General features: G+C 43.5%; 1 protein-coding gene across 1 annotated transcript in view; it reads left to right on the top strand.

Moving 5' to 3' along the window:
• Positions 1 to 20664, top strand: part of abca4b (ATP-binding cassette, sub-family A (ABC1), member 4b) — a 158970-nt gene that overhangs the window by 72927 nt on the left and 65379 nt on the right. The window contains exons 23-27 of the mRNA XM_068036820.1: positions 1481 to 1674; positions 2156 to 2243; positions 3634 to 3839; positions 7328 to 7367; positions 12794 to 12874. Of these exons, the coding sequence (XP_067892921.1) occupies positions 1481 to 1674; positions 2156 to 2243; positions 3634 to 3839; positions 7328 to 7367; positions 12794 to 12874 (609 nt within the window). The remainder of the gene's footprint in view (positions 1 to 1480; positions 1675 to 2155; positions 2244 to 3633; positions 3840 to 7327; positions 7368 to 12793; positions 12875 to 20664) is intronic.

The raw sequence follows: 20664 nt of genomic DNA, 5'->3' as shown, positions 1-20664 counted from the left end.
AAAGAAGCTTCAGAACATAATGTTTCAAGAGAGACACCTCCTCCATGATGTGCACTGTGAGGTCATGCAAGGAGGTAACTCGGTTAATATTCAAATTGTAAAGAGCTAAGGATGCAGTAACTTAATGCCACTGATAGTTAAAAGCAAACCTGCACCTTTATGCATAAAGTCTTGGCTGAGGTTTAAACATAGAAATACAGAAAATAGGAGCAGGAGTAGGCCATTCGGCCCTTCGAGCCTGCTCCACCATTCATTATGATCATGGCTGATCATCCAACTCAGTAACCTGTTCCTGCTTTCCCCCCAAATTCTTTGATCCCTTTCGCCCCAAGAGCTATATCTAACTCCTTCTTGAACACATACAATGTTTTGGCCTCAACTGCTTTCTGTGGTAGCGAATTCCACAGGCTCACCACTCTCTGGGTGAAGTAATTTCTCCTCATCTCAGTCCTGAAAGGTTTACCCCCTATTCTTAGACTATGACCCCTGGTTCTGGTCTCCCCCACCAACAGGAATATCCTTCCTGCATCGACCATGTCCAGTCCTGTTAGAATTTTATTGGTTTCTATGAGATCCCCCCTCACTCTTCTGAACTCCAGTGAATATAATCCTAACCGACTCAATCTCTCCTCATTCCTTTTTTTTGCTCTTAAAAAGGAAAGCTTACTGCAGGGTGGGAGTGGGAGTATGAAGAAGTATTCTTCTCCTGTGACCCCTGTGAGAAAAGACAGTGAAATATCTTTCCTTCCTCAGAGGAGATGTTCATATTATTATGTCACCTCTCCAGACTGAGAGATCCAGAGGGTGTCTCTCCTGCAGCTTGCTGAGAGAAAGTGCTGTTCCATTGCTACTTTGCATGCCAATCTTGGGCTGAAACCTGCATGCAGAGTCTGGGCAGTGCAGTCTCTCAGCTGGAACATATATTGTTCAGTTGTGATTAGTAACTTAATGTGTGAGGACATTTGGAACCAAATCATAGCCAAAAAAACCTCAGGGCAGAACATGCTGATACCAGACCTTCCAATCCACCCTTATTTCTGGCAAAAACCTACCTTTTTAATACATACGCACACTTGTACCAACAAACAAAGAGTAATTAAATACTTTATATTATACAGCATAAATTGAGGGTTTATGATAACCCAAAGCTTTAGAAGGCTTGAAGCAGCCCCTGTATCCCCAGCAAATTTGATTGTGCCTCTCGCCTTCTGTATTTGATTAAGATTTTACCCTTCTAAAATCTTCCTCAGGTTGAAAGGTCTGTAGTGCCTTGAAGCATTGGCTAACATGCATTCATCTTGGTTTTGAAACTATCGAACAAATGTATGATTCATTCCAAAAGAAAAATAATATATCAAGAACAAAACTCCTTGAGTCTACTTGAAAGTGTTGACTGATGTAAAGGCTCCCTCTAGTGGACAGCATTGATTTTAATTAATAAACCTAGAAAGATGAGAAGTTTCCATGTTTTTGCACTTAGGAAGAACCATCATCCTCTCCACTCATCATATGGATGAAGCAGATCTTCTTGGTGACCGGATTGCAATCATTTCTCAGGGAAAGCTGCAGTGTTGTGGCTCCTCTTTGTTTCTGAAGAATTGCTTTGGCTCTGGTTTCTTTCTCACCCTGGTTCGCAGGATGAAGAAGGCAAAACAAAGGAAACAAGATGCTGCGGTAAGATAATTCATCTGCATCTCACCTTGTAGACACAGGACTGATCACTTACACTGTATCAGTGTAGAAACTGTCTTAAAGGTGTAAAATCAGATCATATGCCTCATTACAGAACAAACTGTTGAGAATTTACCATCATCTTTGATGTGCAAGGCAACTGCAGTTCTTAGTTCTTTTCCTAGTCAGTCTTAGCAAGGCACATCCTACCCATTTTCTGCAGTAGTAATGTTGCTGTAAACACCCTCACAAGAAGCAGCAAATTACACAAGAACACACAGAGGAAATGCTACTGCAGAAACAATAGAACGTCAGCTTTGGGGAAATGGGTCAGAAACAGAAATAAAAAAAGGATCAAAGGGTTTTGTCTACACAGATGCAAGATCAGTCCGTGTAGTGAGATATGTTTGCTGCCTTTTGCTGCTAGTGGTGTTCAGCAGTTCAACTGATCTCTGCTTTTCTTTCTCCCACAAAACTACCACAGCCAACTTGTACCTGTGGATCAGGTTGCTGCTGTTCCTGCTCTAACTGTTTCCCTATTGATGAAACCCTTCCAGAAGAAGAATTAGATGGTAAGGTTTGCATTTATTAGTGTTAAATCTAGCACAATTCCACCACATGCATGTTCATATGATCATTTCTCCCTATTGTGTTTCGGCTGAAAGTGTTCAGCTCTCATAGGATCTGCTCGAGACCTATACTGGACAAATCCCATTCTGTTGGTTAACAGTAAAAGGTTTGTTGGAGGTTCTTGAGCATTTGTATTCCCTCATCTGTTTATCTTCCAAGAAACGGCACTGGGAAGGAAATGAGGTCACAGAGCAAACATGCAATAATCTGGTGACTTTTTTTAATGTCACTTGTGCAAATGTATCCCTGCTTGCATTTTTGTTATTTCCTCACCTCCATTACAAATTTTCTTTTCAGTGTTGTGTGCGTTGGCAGGAAGAGGGGATGTTTGATAATGTTCGAAAGGTTAGATCCACAGGGTCAGCCAACAGGAAGTGGGTTGGATTGGAGCACAACAGTTTATATAAGGCTCTAATTCAATGGGAGCTTAAATCACTCAATAAAGCATGGAAGTGTCTCTCTCATTGTTCATCACTCACTGAATATTTCACCACCCACTTTCAGCCATCTATTCTATTATAACAAGGACAGTCCAGAAATAACACTCCAATATTGGCATACAAAGGCTTATTGCACTCTTCTTCATATGATGGTCTCTATCTGCTATTTTAATGGATATTAACCCATTCAAAATAAAAAATAAAACAAAAATAAAACAGCAAGCCTTATAGAATATCATGTAAATGTGTTTAACATTTAAAAAAGACTTGCATTTATTGAACTCCTTTCATGATCATAGGATGTCCCAAAGCTTTACAGCAAATGACGTATTTTTGAAGTGTAGTCACTGTTGTAATGTAGAAATGTGGCAGTTAATGTTCACACACAAATCTCCCACAAACAGCCATGTGGTAATGGCCAGCTAACCTGTTTTGGTGATATTGATTGAGGGATGAATATTGGCCAGGACACTGGGGAGAACTGCCCTGCTCTTCTTCAAAAGAGTAGCATAGGATATTTTGCAACCACCTGGGAGAGCAGAAGGGGCCTAAGTTTAACATTTACCTAAAGGACAGCACCTCCAACAGTGCAGCACTCCCTCAGTACTGGGGTGGGACTTGAACCCACAACCTACAGACTAAGCCACAGCTGAAGCTATTTGTATATTAGTATTGCAAACAGTCATTTCTAGGCTTATGTATTTTGATCCCTGCTATTAGCAATATGTGTTATACATGTGTTATATGAGAGACCAGTGTACTTTACATCTGGATGACTAATGATAATGGATTGCCCTATTAGTATAAAGATTGCAGTGACTGTAGTAAACTTGCAGTAAATGGCAGCCTATTGCCTTTTACTGTAACCCTTATTGCTGTTTCTCTCATACAGGTGATGTAGATGCATTGACAAATCTCATCAAACACCATGTTCCTGAGGCCAAGCTCATAGAAAATGTTGGTCAAGAGCTTTACTATCTGCTACCCAGCAAAGACTTCAAACACAGGGCCTACGCTAGCCTGTTCCGAGAAATTGAGGAGACTCTGCAAGATTTAGGCCTTAGCAGCTTTGGTGTGTCTGACACGTCGCTGGAGGAGGTAAGGCTGATTTTTACTTATCACAGGAAACTGTGGTTTTTATCAATTCTTTGGCAGTTGACGAAACAGTTTTCACTTGAGGTTTTAAAAGATGACTGTAGAGCAAGGCAGCTATCCATTAACATTAGAACATTAGAACATTACAGCGCAGTACAGGCCCTTCGGCCCTCGATGTTGCGCCGACCTGTGAAACCATCTGACCTGCACTATTCCATTTTCATCCATATGTCTATCCAATGACCACTTAAATGCCCTTAAAGTTGGCGAGTCTACTACTGTTGCAGGCAGGGCGTTCCACGCCCCTACTACTCTCTAAGTAAAGAAACTACCTCTGACATCTGTCCTATATCTATCACCCCTCAACTTAAAGCTATGTCCCCTCGTGTTTGCCATCACCATCCGAGGAAAAAGACTCTCACTATCCACCCTATCTAACCCTCTGATTATCTTATATGTCTCTATTAAGTCACCTCTCCTCCTCCTTCTCTCCAACGAAAACAACCTCAAGTCCCTCAGCCTTTCCTCGTAAGACCTTCCCTCCATACCAGGCAACATCCTAGTAAATCTCCTCTGCACCCTTTCCAAAGCTTCCACATCCTTCCTATAATGCGGTGACCAGAACTGCACGCAATACTCCAGGTGCGGCCTCACCAGAGTTTTGTACGGCTGCAGCATGACCTCGTGGCTCCGAAACTCGATCCCCCTACTAATAAAAGCTAACACACCATATGCCTTCTTAACAGCCCTATTAACCTGGGTGGCAACTTTCAGGGATTTATGTACCTGGACACCAAGATCTCTCTGCTCATCTACACTACCAAGAATCTTCCCATTAGCCCAGTACTCTGCATTCCTGTTACTCCTTCCAAAGTGAATCACCTCACACTTCTCCGCATTAAACTCCATTTGCCATCTCTCAGCCCAGCTCTGCAGCCTATCTATGTCCCTCTGTACCCTACAACATCCTTCGGCACTATCCACAACTCCACCGACCTTCGTGTCATCCGCAAATTTACTAACCCACCCTTCTACACCCTCATCCAGGTCATTTATAAAAATGACAAACAGCAGTGGCCCCAAAACAGATCCTTGCAGTACACCACTAGTAACTAAACTCCAGGATGAACATTTGCCATCAACCACCACCCTCTGTCTTAAGTATAGTGTTTCACACAAACCCAAAGGCTCTGAAATTACACCATTTGGATATTAGCATACAAACATATTATGCCATCCTCTTTCTGTTTTTAACAGGGACATTACCATGTTTAAATTAAATTGGTTAATGTCTCTGTGAATATAGTAGACAAAGGAATTCCATATGGATGTAGTAGGCATCTGTGCAGTAATATTCTCTGAGTAATTTTGAGGCCAAAGTCTGAGAAAATATGATTTTGTGACCTTCTCATTGGCACACTATATTCAGGATTGTACACACACATATGCATGAATTGCGTTCAACAGTTGAAATCCTTTATTGAAAGGATTGGTATATGATGTTATTGTCAAACATAACAGCAGACCAGCACATTGTTATTCAGAATAACATTGACACCAGTTGATGCAGCTGCCTTGTCTTTTGATGTAAGATCTTGAACCCAAAGCAAAGTACATGGTGCCACAAACCACACATAACTCGACCTGGAAAATAAAGTCAAAGTATTAAACAAGACTAAATTGTGACTGTTGCATTCATCATTGCTCATTTAAAATAGGAGGGAAACAGGATCTTGTCTAAACATTATGATATTAAGTGATTTGTGCTATAAAGCTGTTTGACTAAGCTACAAAACAGATTACATTCCCTGCCCCTCAGCCAGCAGAATTATCCTGGAAGCTGTTATTTTTGAAGGAAATTTGTGTATTAATTATTTATGTATGATCAACCATTGAAAATGTAGACAAAGATGGAATTCCCACTGGATAAATTGTTTTTGAGAAAATCCAGTACATGATAGAAAAGTGTATTGGCAGTTAGTTGTGTCACTGGCTACACCAGTTCACCACATTCTGACTCATTATCAAACATCTTATCATAAAAACATGTTAATTAAGGACAGTGTGGTGAAATGGTAGATGATTTTTGATAAGCCATCTCGAAGAGAATGAAAACGTTAAGTAGCGCTTTCTATAAAGCACCATAGCTGTCGACTGCAGCAACCAATGTGACCTGCAATTTCAACTACACCCATAGTAGCACCTGATTCATTAATAAGTCATTAACTGTGGAGTACATGTTGCATCTACAGAAAGACACAATTAGTTTCCCTTCCTGTTGTGAATTTTTTACATTAGTGCATGGAGTGTCCTAAAAGTTCTCCACACTTCAGAAATTTTCTCAATAAATAACAATTAGAGGTTTCACAGCTCAGTGGTGGACCATTGAATTTACAACCAGCAGACATGGGTTTAAACGAGCTATCACCATATAGAGCTTGAATTTCCATGGGAATTTCCTCGCTCGTCCACCATGATTTTGATGAAAGATCTACAGAAACCCAGGAGAAATCGTATGAACAGCGTTTGGGGATCATTTAAACTTTCAGCGATTTAGTAAAATGTACAACATTGGATCAGCTGCCTGTCCCACACCCTGCCAAATGCTCCCTTCCAGTGGGTGTGTAACAGGCGGCTCTACACCATCGCTGAAAGTTGAAATGATCCTTTTTGTCTGGGTTTCCTGTGGAGGGTGTATGAGCGGGGCAACCTCCGCAGAGATCAATGGCATTAATATTTTATGCTAGACTGCTAGGTTACTGCTATGTGATTATCATAGTGCAAAAATAACTAGTGCAACATCATTGATTGCATTTCGCAACAATCATTCATTTCTGCCTTGCAGCAGCTGTTTGAATGTATCACTTCAGATAGGAACAATCAATGCAAACATTGGATTTTAGGATTATTGGACATTGGCCCTGTTTGGAACAGCTGGAATTCAGAACCTTTAGCCATTTATAGATATTGCTTGTATTCTTGTATGGCTTGTGCAGATTAGGCTTGTATTCCCCTGTATGTAGAAGATTAAGGGTGATCTAATTGAGGTGTTTAAAATGATTAAAATACTTGATAGGGTAGATAAAGAGAAACTAATTCCTCTGGTGGGGGAGGTCATTTTAGGGGTATAAGCTTGAAGTTAGAGCTAGACCATTCATAGAATCCTAAAATCTTACAGCACAGAAGGATTCCATTCGGCCCAGTATTAAATTAATTGGATACAATTCCCTTTGTATAGCTAAATAGCACTTCAAATATCATCATAACCAGCATGGTTCCAGGCTGCTACCTTATTGTTGAGAACAGAATCAAAATAAATAGGCATCTAACATCTAAACCTACCTGATGCAGGTTGCTACTCCTTATTGTGAGTTTAGCATTCAGTATCTTCCTTCTATCTAGTGCTTTTAAATATTTTCTTTGTAAAAGCGCTGAGGTGCCAGTGCATCACCTGTAATCCAATTCCAATTCCATTCTTTGCTCACTTCCAGATATTCTTGAAGGCTACTGAAGATCCCATGCTTGGAACAGGTAAGCAAACAGACCTAAGAATTCAGAAACATGTGATTCATTGCAACATGTTGGGTGTAGAAGTTGTACTTTTGGTGAATTTTAAATACAGATAAATAAAGAGTGAACAAACTTGCATTTATATACCATCTTTCACAACCTCAGGATCAATGTTCCTTATAGGGTGTGTGGGTGCACAGCAACCCGAAAGTTCCCGCACAGGCTGTGCACAAGTCGGCTCCTTTATATTACACATGCACAGCCACACCAAAATATTTAAAGCAGCCACACACTTAAAAAATCACCCGCAAGCTCCCAAAATTCTTAGGGGGAATGTTGCTCAGGACATCCCAAGTGCTTCACAGCCAATGAAGTATTTTTGAAGAGTAATCATTGTTGCAATGTAGGGAAATGTAACACCGAAAGATCCCACAAACAGCAAGGAGATAGATGAACAAATAATCTGTTTTACTGATGTTGGTTGAGAGATAAATATCAGCCAAGACACAGGGAGAACTTCCCTGTTCTGCTTCCAATAGTGCCATGAAATCTTTTATGTCCATGGGAGAGGGCAAACAGGGTCTGGGTTTAATCTCTGATCTGAAAGACATCACCTCTGAGAGTGCAGCACTCCCACGGTATTGCACGGAAGTATCAACCTGGATTGTACTCAAGCCTCTGGGGTGCTGGAGTGTGGCCCTCTTACTCAGAGATGAGAATGTGACCATGGAGCCAAGACTGACACCTAGCTGCGATAATATGGATCATAAGTTACTATCTTCTCCTTTAACAGTAAAGTGTAAGCTTACCGATTTATTCAATATAGCTGAGTCCATCTGATGCAATGTTGCAAATTAACAAAACTGTTTATTAAATTGAAATTCCAATATTATCCAGTGTTAATTGCTTAAGTTAATTTTTGCTTAACAAATTAAAGGATCTGTGTCTACCCAAAGCCATTGGGAGAATATACAGAATTATAGAAAGTTTACAGCACAGATAGAGACTACCTTGGCCCATCGTGTCTGTGCCAGCCAAAAAAACATTTGGTCTAAAGCCCTGCCGGTTATAGCACTTGAGGTGTATATCCAGACACCTTTTAAATGAGTTGAGGGTTTCTGCCTCTGCTACCCTTTCAGGCAATGAGTTCCAGACCACCACCCACCCGCCACCCCCACCCTCTGGGTGAGAAAACTTTCCTCATCTCCCCTCTGATCTTTCTATTAATCATTTTAAATCTATGCCCCCTCGTCACTGACCTCTCTGCTAAGGCATATAGACCCCTCACCTCCACTCTATCCAGACCCCTCACAATTTTGTACATTTCAATCAGATTTCCCCTCAGCCTTCTCTGTTCCAAGGAGAACAACCCCAGTCTATCCAATCTTGCCTCATAGCTGCATTTGTTCAGTCCCTGCAACATCCTCGTAAATCTCCTCTCTACCCTTTCTAGTATAATTACATCCTTTCTGTAATGAGGTGACCAGAACTGCACACAGTACTCAACTTGTGTCCTAACCAATGAGTCATACAGTTCCAGCATAACCTCCCTGCTCTTATATTCTATACCTTGGCTAATAAAGGAAAGGATTCCATATGCCTTTTTAACCATCTTATTGGCCTGTCCTGCTAACTTCAGGGATCTGTAGACGTTCACTCCAATGTCCCGCACTTCCTCTCAGTATTCTCCCATTAATCGTGTATTCCTTTGTCTTGTTTGACCTCCCCAAAAGCATCATTTCACACTTGTCTGGGTGGAATTCCATTTGCCACTTTTCTGCCCACCTGACCAATCCATCAATGGCCGGAATCTTACGCCATCCCAGCGAGCTGGATGGTGGCCGGGGTTGGCATAAAATGGAGCGGGTAGCTCCAGGAGGCTTTCCTGGCCCACTCCCGCCTCCGTCCCCACTTTACGTGGGCCGTGGGGGGGAGGGGGGGTGTGAGAAACGACCCAACTGCCCCAGGCCAATCGAGGCCCTTAAGTAGACGTGAAAGGCCGCCCTGTGATACCTGGCAGCCTTCCAGCGCACAGGGGGAGGGGTCTGACAATTGGGCACAGGGTGCCCGATTGAGGGCCGCCCCCACTTCCCCAACCACCCCCAGGACCTGAGACGCCCCCCTTCCCCCTAAACGACCACCCTTGCCTCGCCGGGCCGCAACCGATCTGCCCGGTGAGGCAACCCTAACCTACCTCGGTCCTGGCTCCGTGTCCTTGACTGGGATGCAGTCCCAGCAGTGGCCACTGCTCCCAGTGGTGCTGCTGGGACTGAGAGCGACCAGCCTGATGATTGGCCAGCAGCTCAAAGAGGCGGTACTTCCTTCCTCAAGCGGGTGGACGTCCTGCCTCTGAACACTTAAAGCCCCGGGACCCGTAAATTGCGGGTCGGATCCCCAGGCTGGGCGGAGGATGCGGGTTCACCACCAACATTTACACATGTGGCCAGCTCCTGTCTGCCCGTCGTAAAATCCAGCCTAATATCTTCCTGCAGCCTACAGCTTTCCACCTCGCTATCTACTACACGGCCAATCTTTGTGTCGTCTGAAAACGTCTTGAACATGCCACCTACACTTACGTCCAAATCGTTAATATATACCACAAAAAGCAGGGGACCCAGTACTGAGCCCTGCGGAACACCACTGGAAACAGTCCTCCAGTTGCAAAAACACCTGTAAACAATCACCCTTTGTTTCCTGCCACTGAGCCAATTTTGTATCCACCTTGCTGCATTTCCCTGGATCCCAAGGGATTTTATTGTTTTAACCAGTATGCAATGTGGGACCTTGTCAAAAGCCTGGCTAAAATCCATGTAGACCACATCAACTGCACTACCCTCATCAATCGTCCTTGTTACTTCCTCAAAAAATTTTATCAAGTTGGTCAGACAAGATCCTCCCTTAACAAATCCATGCTGACTATCCTTGATTAATCTGTGCCCTTCTAAGTGACAGTTTATTCCGTCTCTCAGAATTGATTCCAATAATTTGCCACCACTGAGGTTAGACTGACTGGCCTGTAATTATTCAGTCTACCCCTTGCTCCCTTTTTAAATAGAGGTACAACGTTAGCATTTCTCCGGTCCTCTGGCACCACACCTGTATCCAGTGAGGACTGGGAAATGATGGTCAGACCTTCCACTATTTCCTCTCTTGCTTCTTTTAACAGCCTGGGGTATATTTCATCCGGCCCTGGTGATTTATCAACTTTCAAGGATGCTAGTCCCATAAATCTTCCTCTCTCCCTATGTTTATCACATCTAATACTTCACACCCCTCTTCCTTAACTGCAATATCTGCATTGTCCCTCTCTATTGTGAAGACAGACGCAAAGTATTCATGAAAAACAATACCAACATCTTCCACCCCTACACATAGGTTACCTTTTTGGTCTTTTATGGGCCCTACTCTGTCCTTGGTTATCCTCTTACTCTAAATGTGTTGATAAAACATCTTTGGGTTCACCTTGATTTTGCTTGCCAATATTGTTTCATGCCTTCGCTTTGCTTTCCTAATTTCCTTTTTGATTTTACCCCTCCACTTTCTATACTCCTCTTGGCTTTCTGTAGTATTGAGTTCTCGGTGTCGGACATAAACTTTCCTTTTCTGCCTTATCTTACCCTGTAAGCCCTTTGACATCCATGGGCTCTAGATTTGGCCATCTCATGCTTTTTCTTTGTGGGAACATGTTTACTCTGAACACTTTGAATCTCCCCTTTGAATGCCTCCCACTGCTCTGACACTGATTTACCTCCAAGTAGCTGTTTCTCGTCCACTTTCACTAAATCACTCCTGGGCTTAGTAAAATTGGCCTTGCCCCAATTGAGAACGCTAACTCCTGTTCTTTCTCTGTCCTTTTCCATAATTATGTTAAAACTGATTGAATTATGATCACTACCACCAAAATGCTCTCCCACTGCCACTCCTTCCACCTGCCCATCTTCATTTCTCAAAAATAAGTCTAAAACTGTGCCCTCCCTTGTTGGACTTGCTACATACTGGGCAAAAAGGTTCTCCTGAATGCTCCTCGAGAATTTTGCTCCCTCAATTCCTTTCACACCAACACTATTCCAGTTAATATTGGGGTAGTTAAAATCCCCTACAGTTACTGCCCTATTGTTTTTGCACTTCTCAGAGATTTGCCTACATATCTGCTCTTCTATCTCCCTCTGACTGTTTGGGGGTCTATGGTACACTCCCAGCAGTGTGAGAGCCCCTTTTTGTTCCTTAGCTCGATCCATATGGCCTCATTTGATGAACCTTCCAACATATCATCCCTCCTCACAGCTGTGATAGTTTCTTTGACCAAAATTGTTAGCACCCCCCCCCTTTCTTATCGCGTCAGGAACGTTGAGCCGCCATTCCTGTCCCTCCTTAAGCCATGTTTCTGTAATAGCTATGATATCATACTGCCACGTGTCTATCTGTGCCCTCAGCTCATCTGCTTTATTTGCTCTCCTCCTTGCACTGAAATAGTGCATATAAGTGTTGCAAAGAAAATAGTCAGGAACACAGACTATGGTTTTGCTTTTAATAATGTTCTATAATGTTAATGCTAGACAATTACAGAACTCTAAATTTAACTGAATATCTGCAATGGAATATGTTGTACTGAATCAGCCCTAACCATCAAAAATCCTTGAGATTGTACATAAGGGGCTGGATTTTGCTGGACAAATAACAGGGTGTTAACGATGCACGGTGTTACTAATATGCAAATTAGCTAGCAAACTCAACGGGTTAAGGGGAACTTGCTTGGGGAACTTGTCGATTTACACAATTTTGCTGCTTGCTTCACAGAAATGGCACCTCACTCTTTAGCCGCTCTGTTATTTTTAAGAACTTGCTGAAATTGCATGTTAATTGCTCATTAAACTTGCCACAAAAAATTAAGTTTGGTAATTAATCTCATAAGTACTTTTTAATAACATAATTGTTACTGCAATGCCAATCAACTTCTCTGGTTCCGAAACTGAACTATTTAAACTCTAGAGTCCCATTCAATCAGGTACATTGAGATTTTAAAAATGTCAAATTCCAAAAAAAGTCTTACTTTTCTGTTGCTTTTTTTTCCCCTCCTCTTAATCCAATCTTTCTTTCCCTCTCTCTCTGTATGTAATTTAACTCAAATTCACCATCCTTCTCTGTTATTCCTGTGTTTCTTTCTTAATCCTTCAATCTCATTGGTTAAGGAGATACATCCAAGTCCCAAAGCCCCATTGCCCTCGTCCCATTGTTATCAGCTCACATGCCCAGTAGATTACAGTGCAGCAACATGTCTAACTAATGGGGAACTCGATGAGGTGAGCCACCACCTCCCCCTGCCCTCACCCCACACCCACCCAGCAATATCTGCCCCAATGCCGAATCTTAACCAAAGGTCAAGGCTTCATTCAAGTTACTAATAATTTTTTTTTGTTCTTTTCTTTGTTAATCGTGATCTTTGCAAGGCTGTCTGATACCAAGAAAGTCAGAAGCAGGTCTTGGAGCAGAACACAAGGCAACTGTTGTCAACATTGAAGCTAACAATGGTGAGTATAAAGGAACATTCTTCAACTTCTAATCATAGGAACGTAGGAGTAGGAGTAGGCCATTTAGCCCATCGAGCCTGCTCTGCCATTCAATGTGATCATGGCTGATCATCCACTTCAATGCCTTTTTCCTCACACTATCCTCATATCTCCTTATGTCATTTGTATTTAGAAATCTGTCAATCTCTGCTTTAAACATACTCAATGACTGAGCTGCCACAGCCCTCTGGGGTAGAGAATTCCAAAGATTCACAACCCTCTGAGTAAAGAAATTTCTCCTCATCTCAGTCCTAAGTGGCTTCCCCCGATTTTGAAATTGTGTCCCCTGGTTCAAGACTCCCCAACCAGGGGAAACATCTCCCCTGTCTATCCCTTTAAGTATTTTGTAGTTTTCAATGAGATCACCTCTCATTCTTCAAAACTCGAGAGAATACAGACTCAGTTCCCCCATTCTCTCGTCATAGGACAGTCCCGCCATCCCGGGAACAAGTCTGGTGAATATTCCTCTCCCTCTATCGCAATAATAACCTTCCTAAGATAAGAAGACCAAAACCTCTACTCCTGTGCTCAAATCCTCTTGTGATAAAGGCTAACATACTATTAGCCTTCCTAATTGCTTGCTGCACCTGCATGTTAGCATTCAGTGACTTATTGACAAGGACACCCAGGTCCCTTTGTACAGCTACACGTTCGAATCTCTTACCATTAGAGAAGTACTCTGCACATCTGTTCTTCCTACCAAAGTGGATAACCTCACATTTTTCCACATTATATTCCATCTGCCATGTTCTTGCCCACTCACTAAGTCTGTCCAAATCCCCTTGAAGCTGCTTTGCATCTTCATCATAACACACATTCCCACCTAGTTTTGTGTCATCCATGAACCTGGAAATACTACATTTGGTCCCCACATCCAAATCATTGATCTATATTGTGAACAGCTGGGGCCCAAGCACTGATCCCTGCGGTACCCCACTAGTCACAGCCTGCCAACGCAAGAATGACCTGTTTATTCCTACTCTCTGTTTTCTGCCTGTTACCTAATCCATAATCCATGCCAGTATATTACTTCCTATGCCATGTGCTTTAATTTGCTAAACAACCTCCTGTGGGGACTTTATCAAAGGCCTGTTGAAAATCCAAGTATACCATGTCCACCAACTCCCCTTTATGAATTCTGTTAGTAACATCCTCAAAAAACTCCAACAGGTTCGTCAAACATTATTTCTCATTCATTGGTCACCACGACTGACCGAGCTGGCCAAGTCCTAAAGGACATAGCTGCTAGACTGGGTCTGCAGCAGGTGGTGAGAGAACCAACAAGATGGAAAAACATACTTGACCTCGTCCTCACCAATTTGCCTGCCGCAGATGCATCTGTCCATGACAGTATTGGTAGGAGTGACCACTACACAGTACTTGTGGAGACAAAGTCCCACCTTCATATTAAGGAAACCCTCCATCGTATTATGTGGCACTACCACTATGCTAAATTGCTAAATGGGATAGATTTCAAACAGTTCTAGCAATGCAAAACTAGGCATACATGAGGCGCTGTGGGCCATCAGCAGCAGCAGAATTGTACTCAACCACGATCTGTAACCTCATGGCCTGGCATACCGCCCACTATACCATTACCATCCAGCCGGGAGATCAACCCTGGTTCAATGAAGAGTGCAAGAGGGCATGCCAGGAGCAGCACCAGGCATACCTCAAAATGAGGTGTCAACCTGGTGAAGCTACAAGCCAGGACAACTTACATGCCAAACTGCATTAGCAGCATGCAATAGACAGAGCTAAACAATCTGATAACCAACGGATCGGATCTAAGCTCTGCAGTCCTGCCACATCCAGCCGTGAATGGTGGTGGATAATTAAACAACTAACTGGAGGAGGTGGCTCCACAAATATCCCCATCCTCAATGATGGGGGAGCCCAGCACATCAGTGCAAAAGATAAGGCTGAAGCATTTGCAACAATCTTCAGCCAGAAGTCTGAGTTGATGATCCGTCTCAGCCTCCTCCTGAAGTCCCCAACATCACAGATGCCAGTCTTCAGCCAATTCGATTCACTCCGCGTGATATCAAGAAACGACTGAAGGCACTGGATACTACAAAGACTATGGGCCCTGACAATATTCCAGCAATAGTACTGAAGACCAGTGCTCCAGAGCTTGCCGCACCCTTAGCCAAGCTGTTCCAGTACAGCTACAACACTGGTATCTACCCGGAAATGTGGAAAATTGCCCAGGTATGACCTGTACACACAAAGCAGGACAAATCCAACCTGACCTATTGCCACCACATCAGTCTACTGTCAATCATCAGTAAAGTGATGGAAAGTGTCGTCGACAGTGCTATCAAGCAGCACTTGCTTAGCAATAGCCTGCTCAGTGACGCTCAGTTTGGGTTCTGCCAGGGCCACTCAGCTTTTGACCTCATTACAGCCTTGGTTCAAACATGGACAAAAGAGCTGAACTCAAGAGGTGAGGTGAGAGTAAATGACCTTGACATCAAGGCAGCATTTGACCGAGTATGGCATCAAGGAGCCCTAACAAAACTGAAGTCGATGGGAATCGGGGGAAAAACTCTCCGCTGTTCTGGAACAGCTTGGCTAGGGGTGCGGCAAGCTCTGGAGCACAGGTCTTCAGTACTATTGCTGGAATGTTGTCAGGGCCCATAGCCTTTGTAGTCATACCTAGTGCAAAGGAAGATGGGTGTGGTTGTTGGAGGTAGAGGCCTGCCAACCAACCCGAACCTGACGGGATCCGACAACGTGTCAGGTTCGGGTCGGGTCGGGCCCATCTTCCGGGGCCGGCTTTCGGGCTCGGGTCGGGTCGGGCCGAGTCCAGATCAAGTCGGGTTGGTTCGGGCCGGACACACACGGTAAGTGCTCTGCTGGTAAGTATTAAAAATAAAAAAACTTACTTGAGTTGGGAGTCCGGGTCGAAACTGAGTCTGCGCAGTGAGGTCGGTATGAGGTCTCGTGCATTCGCTGCAGCTTCTTGCAGGTTTGATTTCAGGAATCTAAGTATAGGGATGGTCAGGTCCGGCTCGGGTCGGGCTGAGTAGTGGCAGATTCGGGTCGGGTCGGGTCGGGTCGGGCTCGGAACAAAATCGGAGCGACTTGGGTCGGGTCGGGCTCGGACCTGCTGTGGTTCGGTCAGGTTTTGGGTCAAGTTCTTTTTCCCGACCTAAAGCAGGCCTCTCGTTGGAGGTCAATCATCTCAACTCCAGGATATCACTGCAGGAGTTCCTCAGGGTAGTGTCCTAGGCCCAACCATCTTTAGCTGCTTCACCAATGACCTTCCTTCAATCATAAGGTCAGAAGTGGGGATGTTCGCTGATGATTGCACAATGTTCAGCACCATTTGCGACTCCTCAGATATTGAAGCAGTCCGTGTAGAAATGCAGCAAGACCTGAACAATATCCAGGCTTGGGCTGATAAGTGGCAAGTAACAATCGTGCCACACAAGTGCCAGGCAATGACTATCTCCAATAAGAGAGAATCTAACCATCTTCCTTTGACATTCAATGGCATTACCATCGCTGAATTCCCCCACTATCAACATCCTGGAGGTTACCATTGACCAGAAACTAAACTGGAGTAGCCATATAAATACCGTGGCTACAAGAGCAGGTCAGATGCTAGGAATCCTGCTGCGAGTAACTCACCTCCTGACTCCCCAAAGCCTGTCCACCATCTGCAAGGCACGTCAAGAGTGTGATGGAATACTCTCCACTTGCCTGGATGGGTGCAGCTCCAACAACACTCAAGAAGCTCAACACCAGCAGGACAAAGCACCCCACAAACATTCACTCCCTCCACCACCGCTGCACAGTGGCAGCAGTGTGTACCATCTACAAGATGCACTGCAGCAATGCACCAAGGCTCCTTAGACAGCACCTTCCGACCTCTACCAACTAGAAAGACAAGGGCAGCAAATGGTTGGGAACACCACCACCTCCAAGTTCCTCTCCAGCCACACACCATCCTGACTTGGAACTATATCTCCGTTCCTTCACTGTCGCTGGGTCAAAATCCTGGAACTCCCTTCCTAACAGCACTGTGGGTGTACCTACCCCAAATGACTGCAGCTGTTCAAGAAGGCAGCTCACCTTCTCAAGGGTAGTTAGGGATGGGCAATAAATGCTGGCCTAGCCAGTGATGCCCACATCCTATGAATGAATTTTAAAAATCCATTTTGTCTATGCCCAATCAGATCATTATTATCCGTGTCCATTTATCACATCCTTTAGAATAGATTCTAGTATTTTCCCAATGACTGATGTAAGGCTAACAGGTCTGTAATTCCCTGTTTTCTATCTCCCTCCCTTCTTAAATAGTGGGGTGACATTTGCTACCTTCCAATCTGCAGGAACTGCTCCAGAATCTATGGAATTTTGGAAGATGATCACCAATGCAACCACTATCTCCATAGCTACCTCTTTCAACACTCTGGGATTTAGAATATCAGGTCCTGGGGATTTATCAACCTTCAGCCCCATCAATTTCTCCAATACAACCTTCTTGCTGATACTAATTTCCTTCAGTTCCTCATTCCCCCTATTCCCTTGGATCTCTAATTCTGGGAGATTTATAGTATCTTTCTCAGCCTTTTCTCTATTCCCCATTATAAATTCTCCTGACTCTGCCTGTAATGGACCCACATTTGTCTTAGCCAAACATTACTTTTTACGTACCTCGAGAAGCTTTTACAGTCCATTTTTATATTTTTTATTAGTTTACATTCATATTCTGTTCTCCTTATCTTTATCAGATTCTTCGTCCTCCTTTGCTGTATTCCAAAATCCTCTCAATCCTCAGGTTTACTACTATTTCTGGCAACTTTGTAGGCCTTTTATTTTAATCTTATACAATCCTTGACTTACTTTGTTATCCACAGTTGACTGCCTTTACTTTTGGGGGGTTTTGTGCCTTGAAGGAATGTATCATTGCTGTGCAATATTTCTTTAAAGACTATCCATTGCCTATGTACTGTCAAACCTTTTAATGTATTTTTTCAATCCACCTCAGCCAATTTGCCCCTCATACCTTCATTCAAATTTAACACCCTGGCTTCACATTGAACTACCTCACTTTCAAACATAATGTAAAATTCTATCATATTATGATCACTCATCCCAAAAGGTTCTTTTACAACAAGATTATTAATGATCTCTTTCTCATTACATAATATTAGATCTAAAACAGCCTTTTCTCTCTCTAGTCAGTTCCTCAGCATACTGGTCTAGAAAACCATCCCTAAAACACTCCAGAAACCCGTCCTCCATAGCATTAGTGTTCATTAGGTTTTCCCAGTCTATATGCAGATTGAAGTCACCCATGATTACTGTTTTATCCATGCCACATGCTTCTCTAATCTCCTGATTAATACCATGCCCCACACTACCACAACTGTTTGAGGGCTTTTTAACAACTCCTACCAATGTTTGCTGCCCCTTGCTGTTTCTTAGCTCCACTCAAACAGATTCCACATTTTGTTCCTCCGATCTGAGACCCTCCCTTACTAATGTACTGATCCCATCCCTTATTATCAGCGCAACACCACCTCCTTTTCATTTTTGCCTGTCCTTTCTAAATGTCGAATATCCTTGAATATTCAGTTCCCAGTCTTGGTCACCCTGTAGCCACGTTTCCTTTATGGCAATTAGGTCATATCCATTTACTTCTATTTGGGCCTTTAAGTCATCTACCTTGTTGCGAATGCTGCATGCATTCAGGTAGAGTGCCCTTAACCTTGCCTTCTTGACATTTTGCATTCTAAGCCTAGTTGATGCTCGCCTTTGTTTCGCCTGCCTTCTAATGTCACTTGCTACCTTTCTACCTCCTGTTACCAGCTTTACTTCCTTCCAATTTGAGCTACTCCTCCGGTTCCCATCCCCCTGACAAGCTAGTTTAAACCCTCCCCAACAGCACTAGGAAATCTCCCTGCAAGGATAGTAGTTCCGGTCCTGTTAAGGTGTAGCCCATCCATCTTGTACAGGTCCCACCTGCCCCAGAACCGGTCCCAATGCCTCAGAAATTTGATGCCCTCCCTCCTACACCAATTGTCCAGCCATCTGTTCAATCGATCAATCCTCCTATTCCTATGCTCACTAGCACGTGGCACTGGGAGTAATCCTGAGATTACTGCTCTTGAGGTCCTGTTTTTTAATTTCCTTCCTAACTCCCTAAAATCTGCTTTCAGGACCTCATCCCTCTTCCTACCTCTGTCATTGGTACCAGTTTGAACCACGACCTCTGGCTGTTCACCCTCCCCCAGAAGGATGTCCTGCAGCCGCTCTGTGACATCCTTGACCCTGGCACCAGGGAGGCAACACACCATCCTGGAGTCACATTTGCTGCCACAGAAACACCTGATTGATCCACTGAGTATCAAATCCCCTATCACCATTGCTCTTCCACTCTTCTTCCTTCCCTCCTGTGCAGCCACTCATGGTGCCACAAACTTTGCTCTGGCTGCACTCCCCCAAGGAACCATCGCTCTCACCAGTATCCAAAATGGAAAATTGATTAGCAAGCAAGATAGACTCAGAGGACTCCTGCACTGCCTGCCTGGTTCTCTTCCCTCTCTGTCTGCATGCTCCTAACCTGCGGTGTAACCACTTCCCTAAATGTGCTATCCACTTGGTCTTCTGCCTCATGGATGCACAACAGTGAGTTCCGAAACCTAGAACTCAAGCTTCTGCAGCTGGTGACACTTCCGCAGATGTGCTCATCTAGGACACGTGGTGCATCCATGACTTCCCACATACCACAGGACGCACAGTCCACCTGGCCAAGCTGACCTGCCATAATGTAACCTTAAAGACTTTTTATTACAATGGGAAGTAAAATAACTTACCAGTTACTCACCATCAACTTCTTCCCCTGTCCCGAAGAGAGAGGCAGCTACTGGAGGCTGAAACTAGGTAGAAGAAGAAAGAAAGAATTGAGCCTTTCCCTCATGCACCAAACTCCCGCTTTACACTCAGTGCACTCAAATTTATTTTCTTCTTAATTTATAGTTCCCCTCCTTCCCGAACTCCCTCACTTACCAAACTCCCTTCTTCACACTCTGTGCCCTCCAGCAGCACTCAATGCAGACAAGCAGCACTGAGAGTCCCCTCAAATTATACTCCGAAAACAATGCTGTGTCAGCTCTGCTAGAGCTCTGCTAAAGCTCAGAAACCAGTTTAAGCTAGCTACCTAATTAATTAGCTTCAGCTATTCTCAGAGTGTTAGTATACCCCTGTTTAGGTAACTTACCTCTTCACTGAAACAGGAATTTCAATTAATTACTAGATGTAGCAAAACAAAAACTAGTCTTGACAGATTAACCCTTAAAATTCACTCACTTATCAAACTCCCTTCTTCACACTCAGTGCAGACAAGCAGCACTCAATGCAGTCATTTGGTCTCTTATTCTACATTAGGCTGTATCAGATGACAATTTTGGTGAGAGTTCAGCAGTATCTTCTGTGACACTGGTATTGTCCCAAAAAACGAATCCTGAATAATCCCTTCTTTTGACATCCTGTTTTATTGCATACTTCATTTTTAATGTACATGCAGATCTCTGGCACTGATGTGAAAAGCTGTGAATATTCTGCTTGCATGCATTAATATTTTTGGTCCTTTTGCAATCTGTTTCTTTACATTTGCAAATTTCCATTATTTCTGGTCTATTTGCTTGATTGGATATTCTTCTTTCAAAAGATGCTGCCCTGCAACAGTGCAGCAAGGTACCCAGGGAATAACTGTTCAATTACAGTTCAATTTTCCA

The sequence above is a fragment of the Heterodontus francisci genome, chromosome 8 (genome assembly GCF_036365525.1).
Source record: "Heterodontus francisci isolate sHetFra1 chromosome 8, sHetFra1.hap1, whole genome shotgun sequence".
In the NCBI taxonomy this organism is placed as follows: domain Eukaryota; kingdom Metazoa; phylum Chordata; class Chondrichthyes; order Heterodontiformes; family Heterodontidae; genus Heterodontus; species Heterodontus francisci.
Note: the sequence above shows the minus strand (reverse complement) of the source record. Positions and strands in the feature narration are given on the sequence as shown.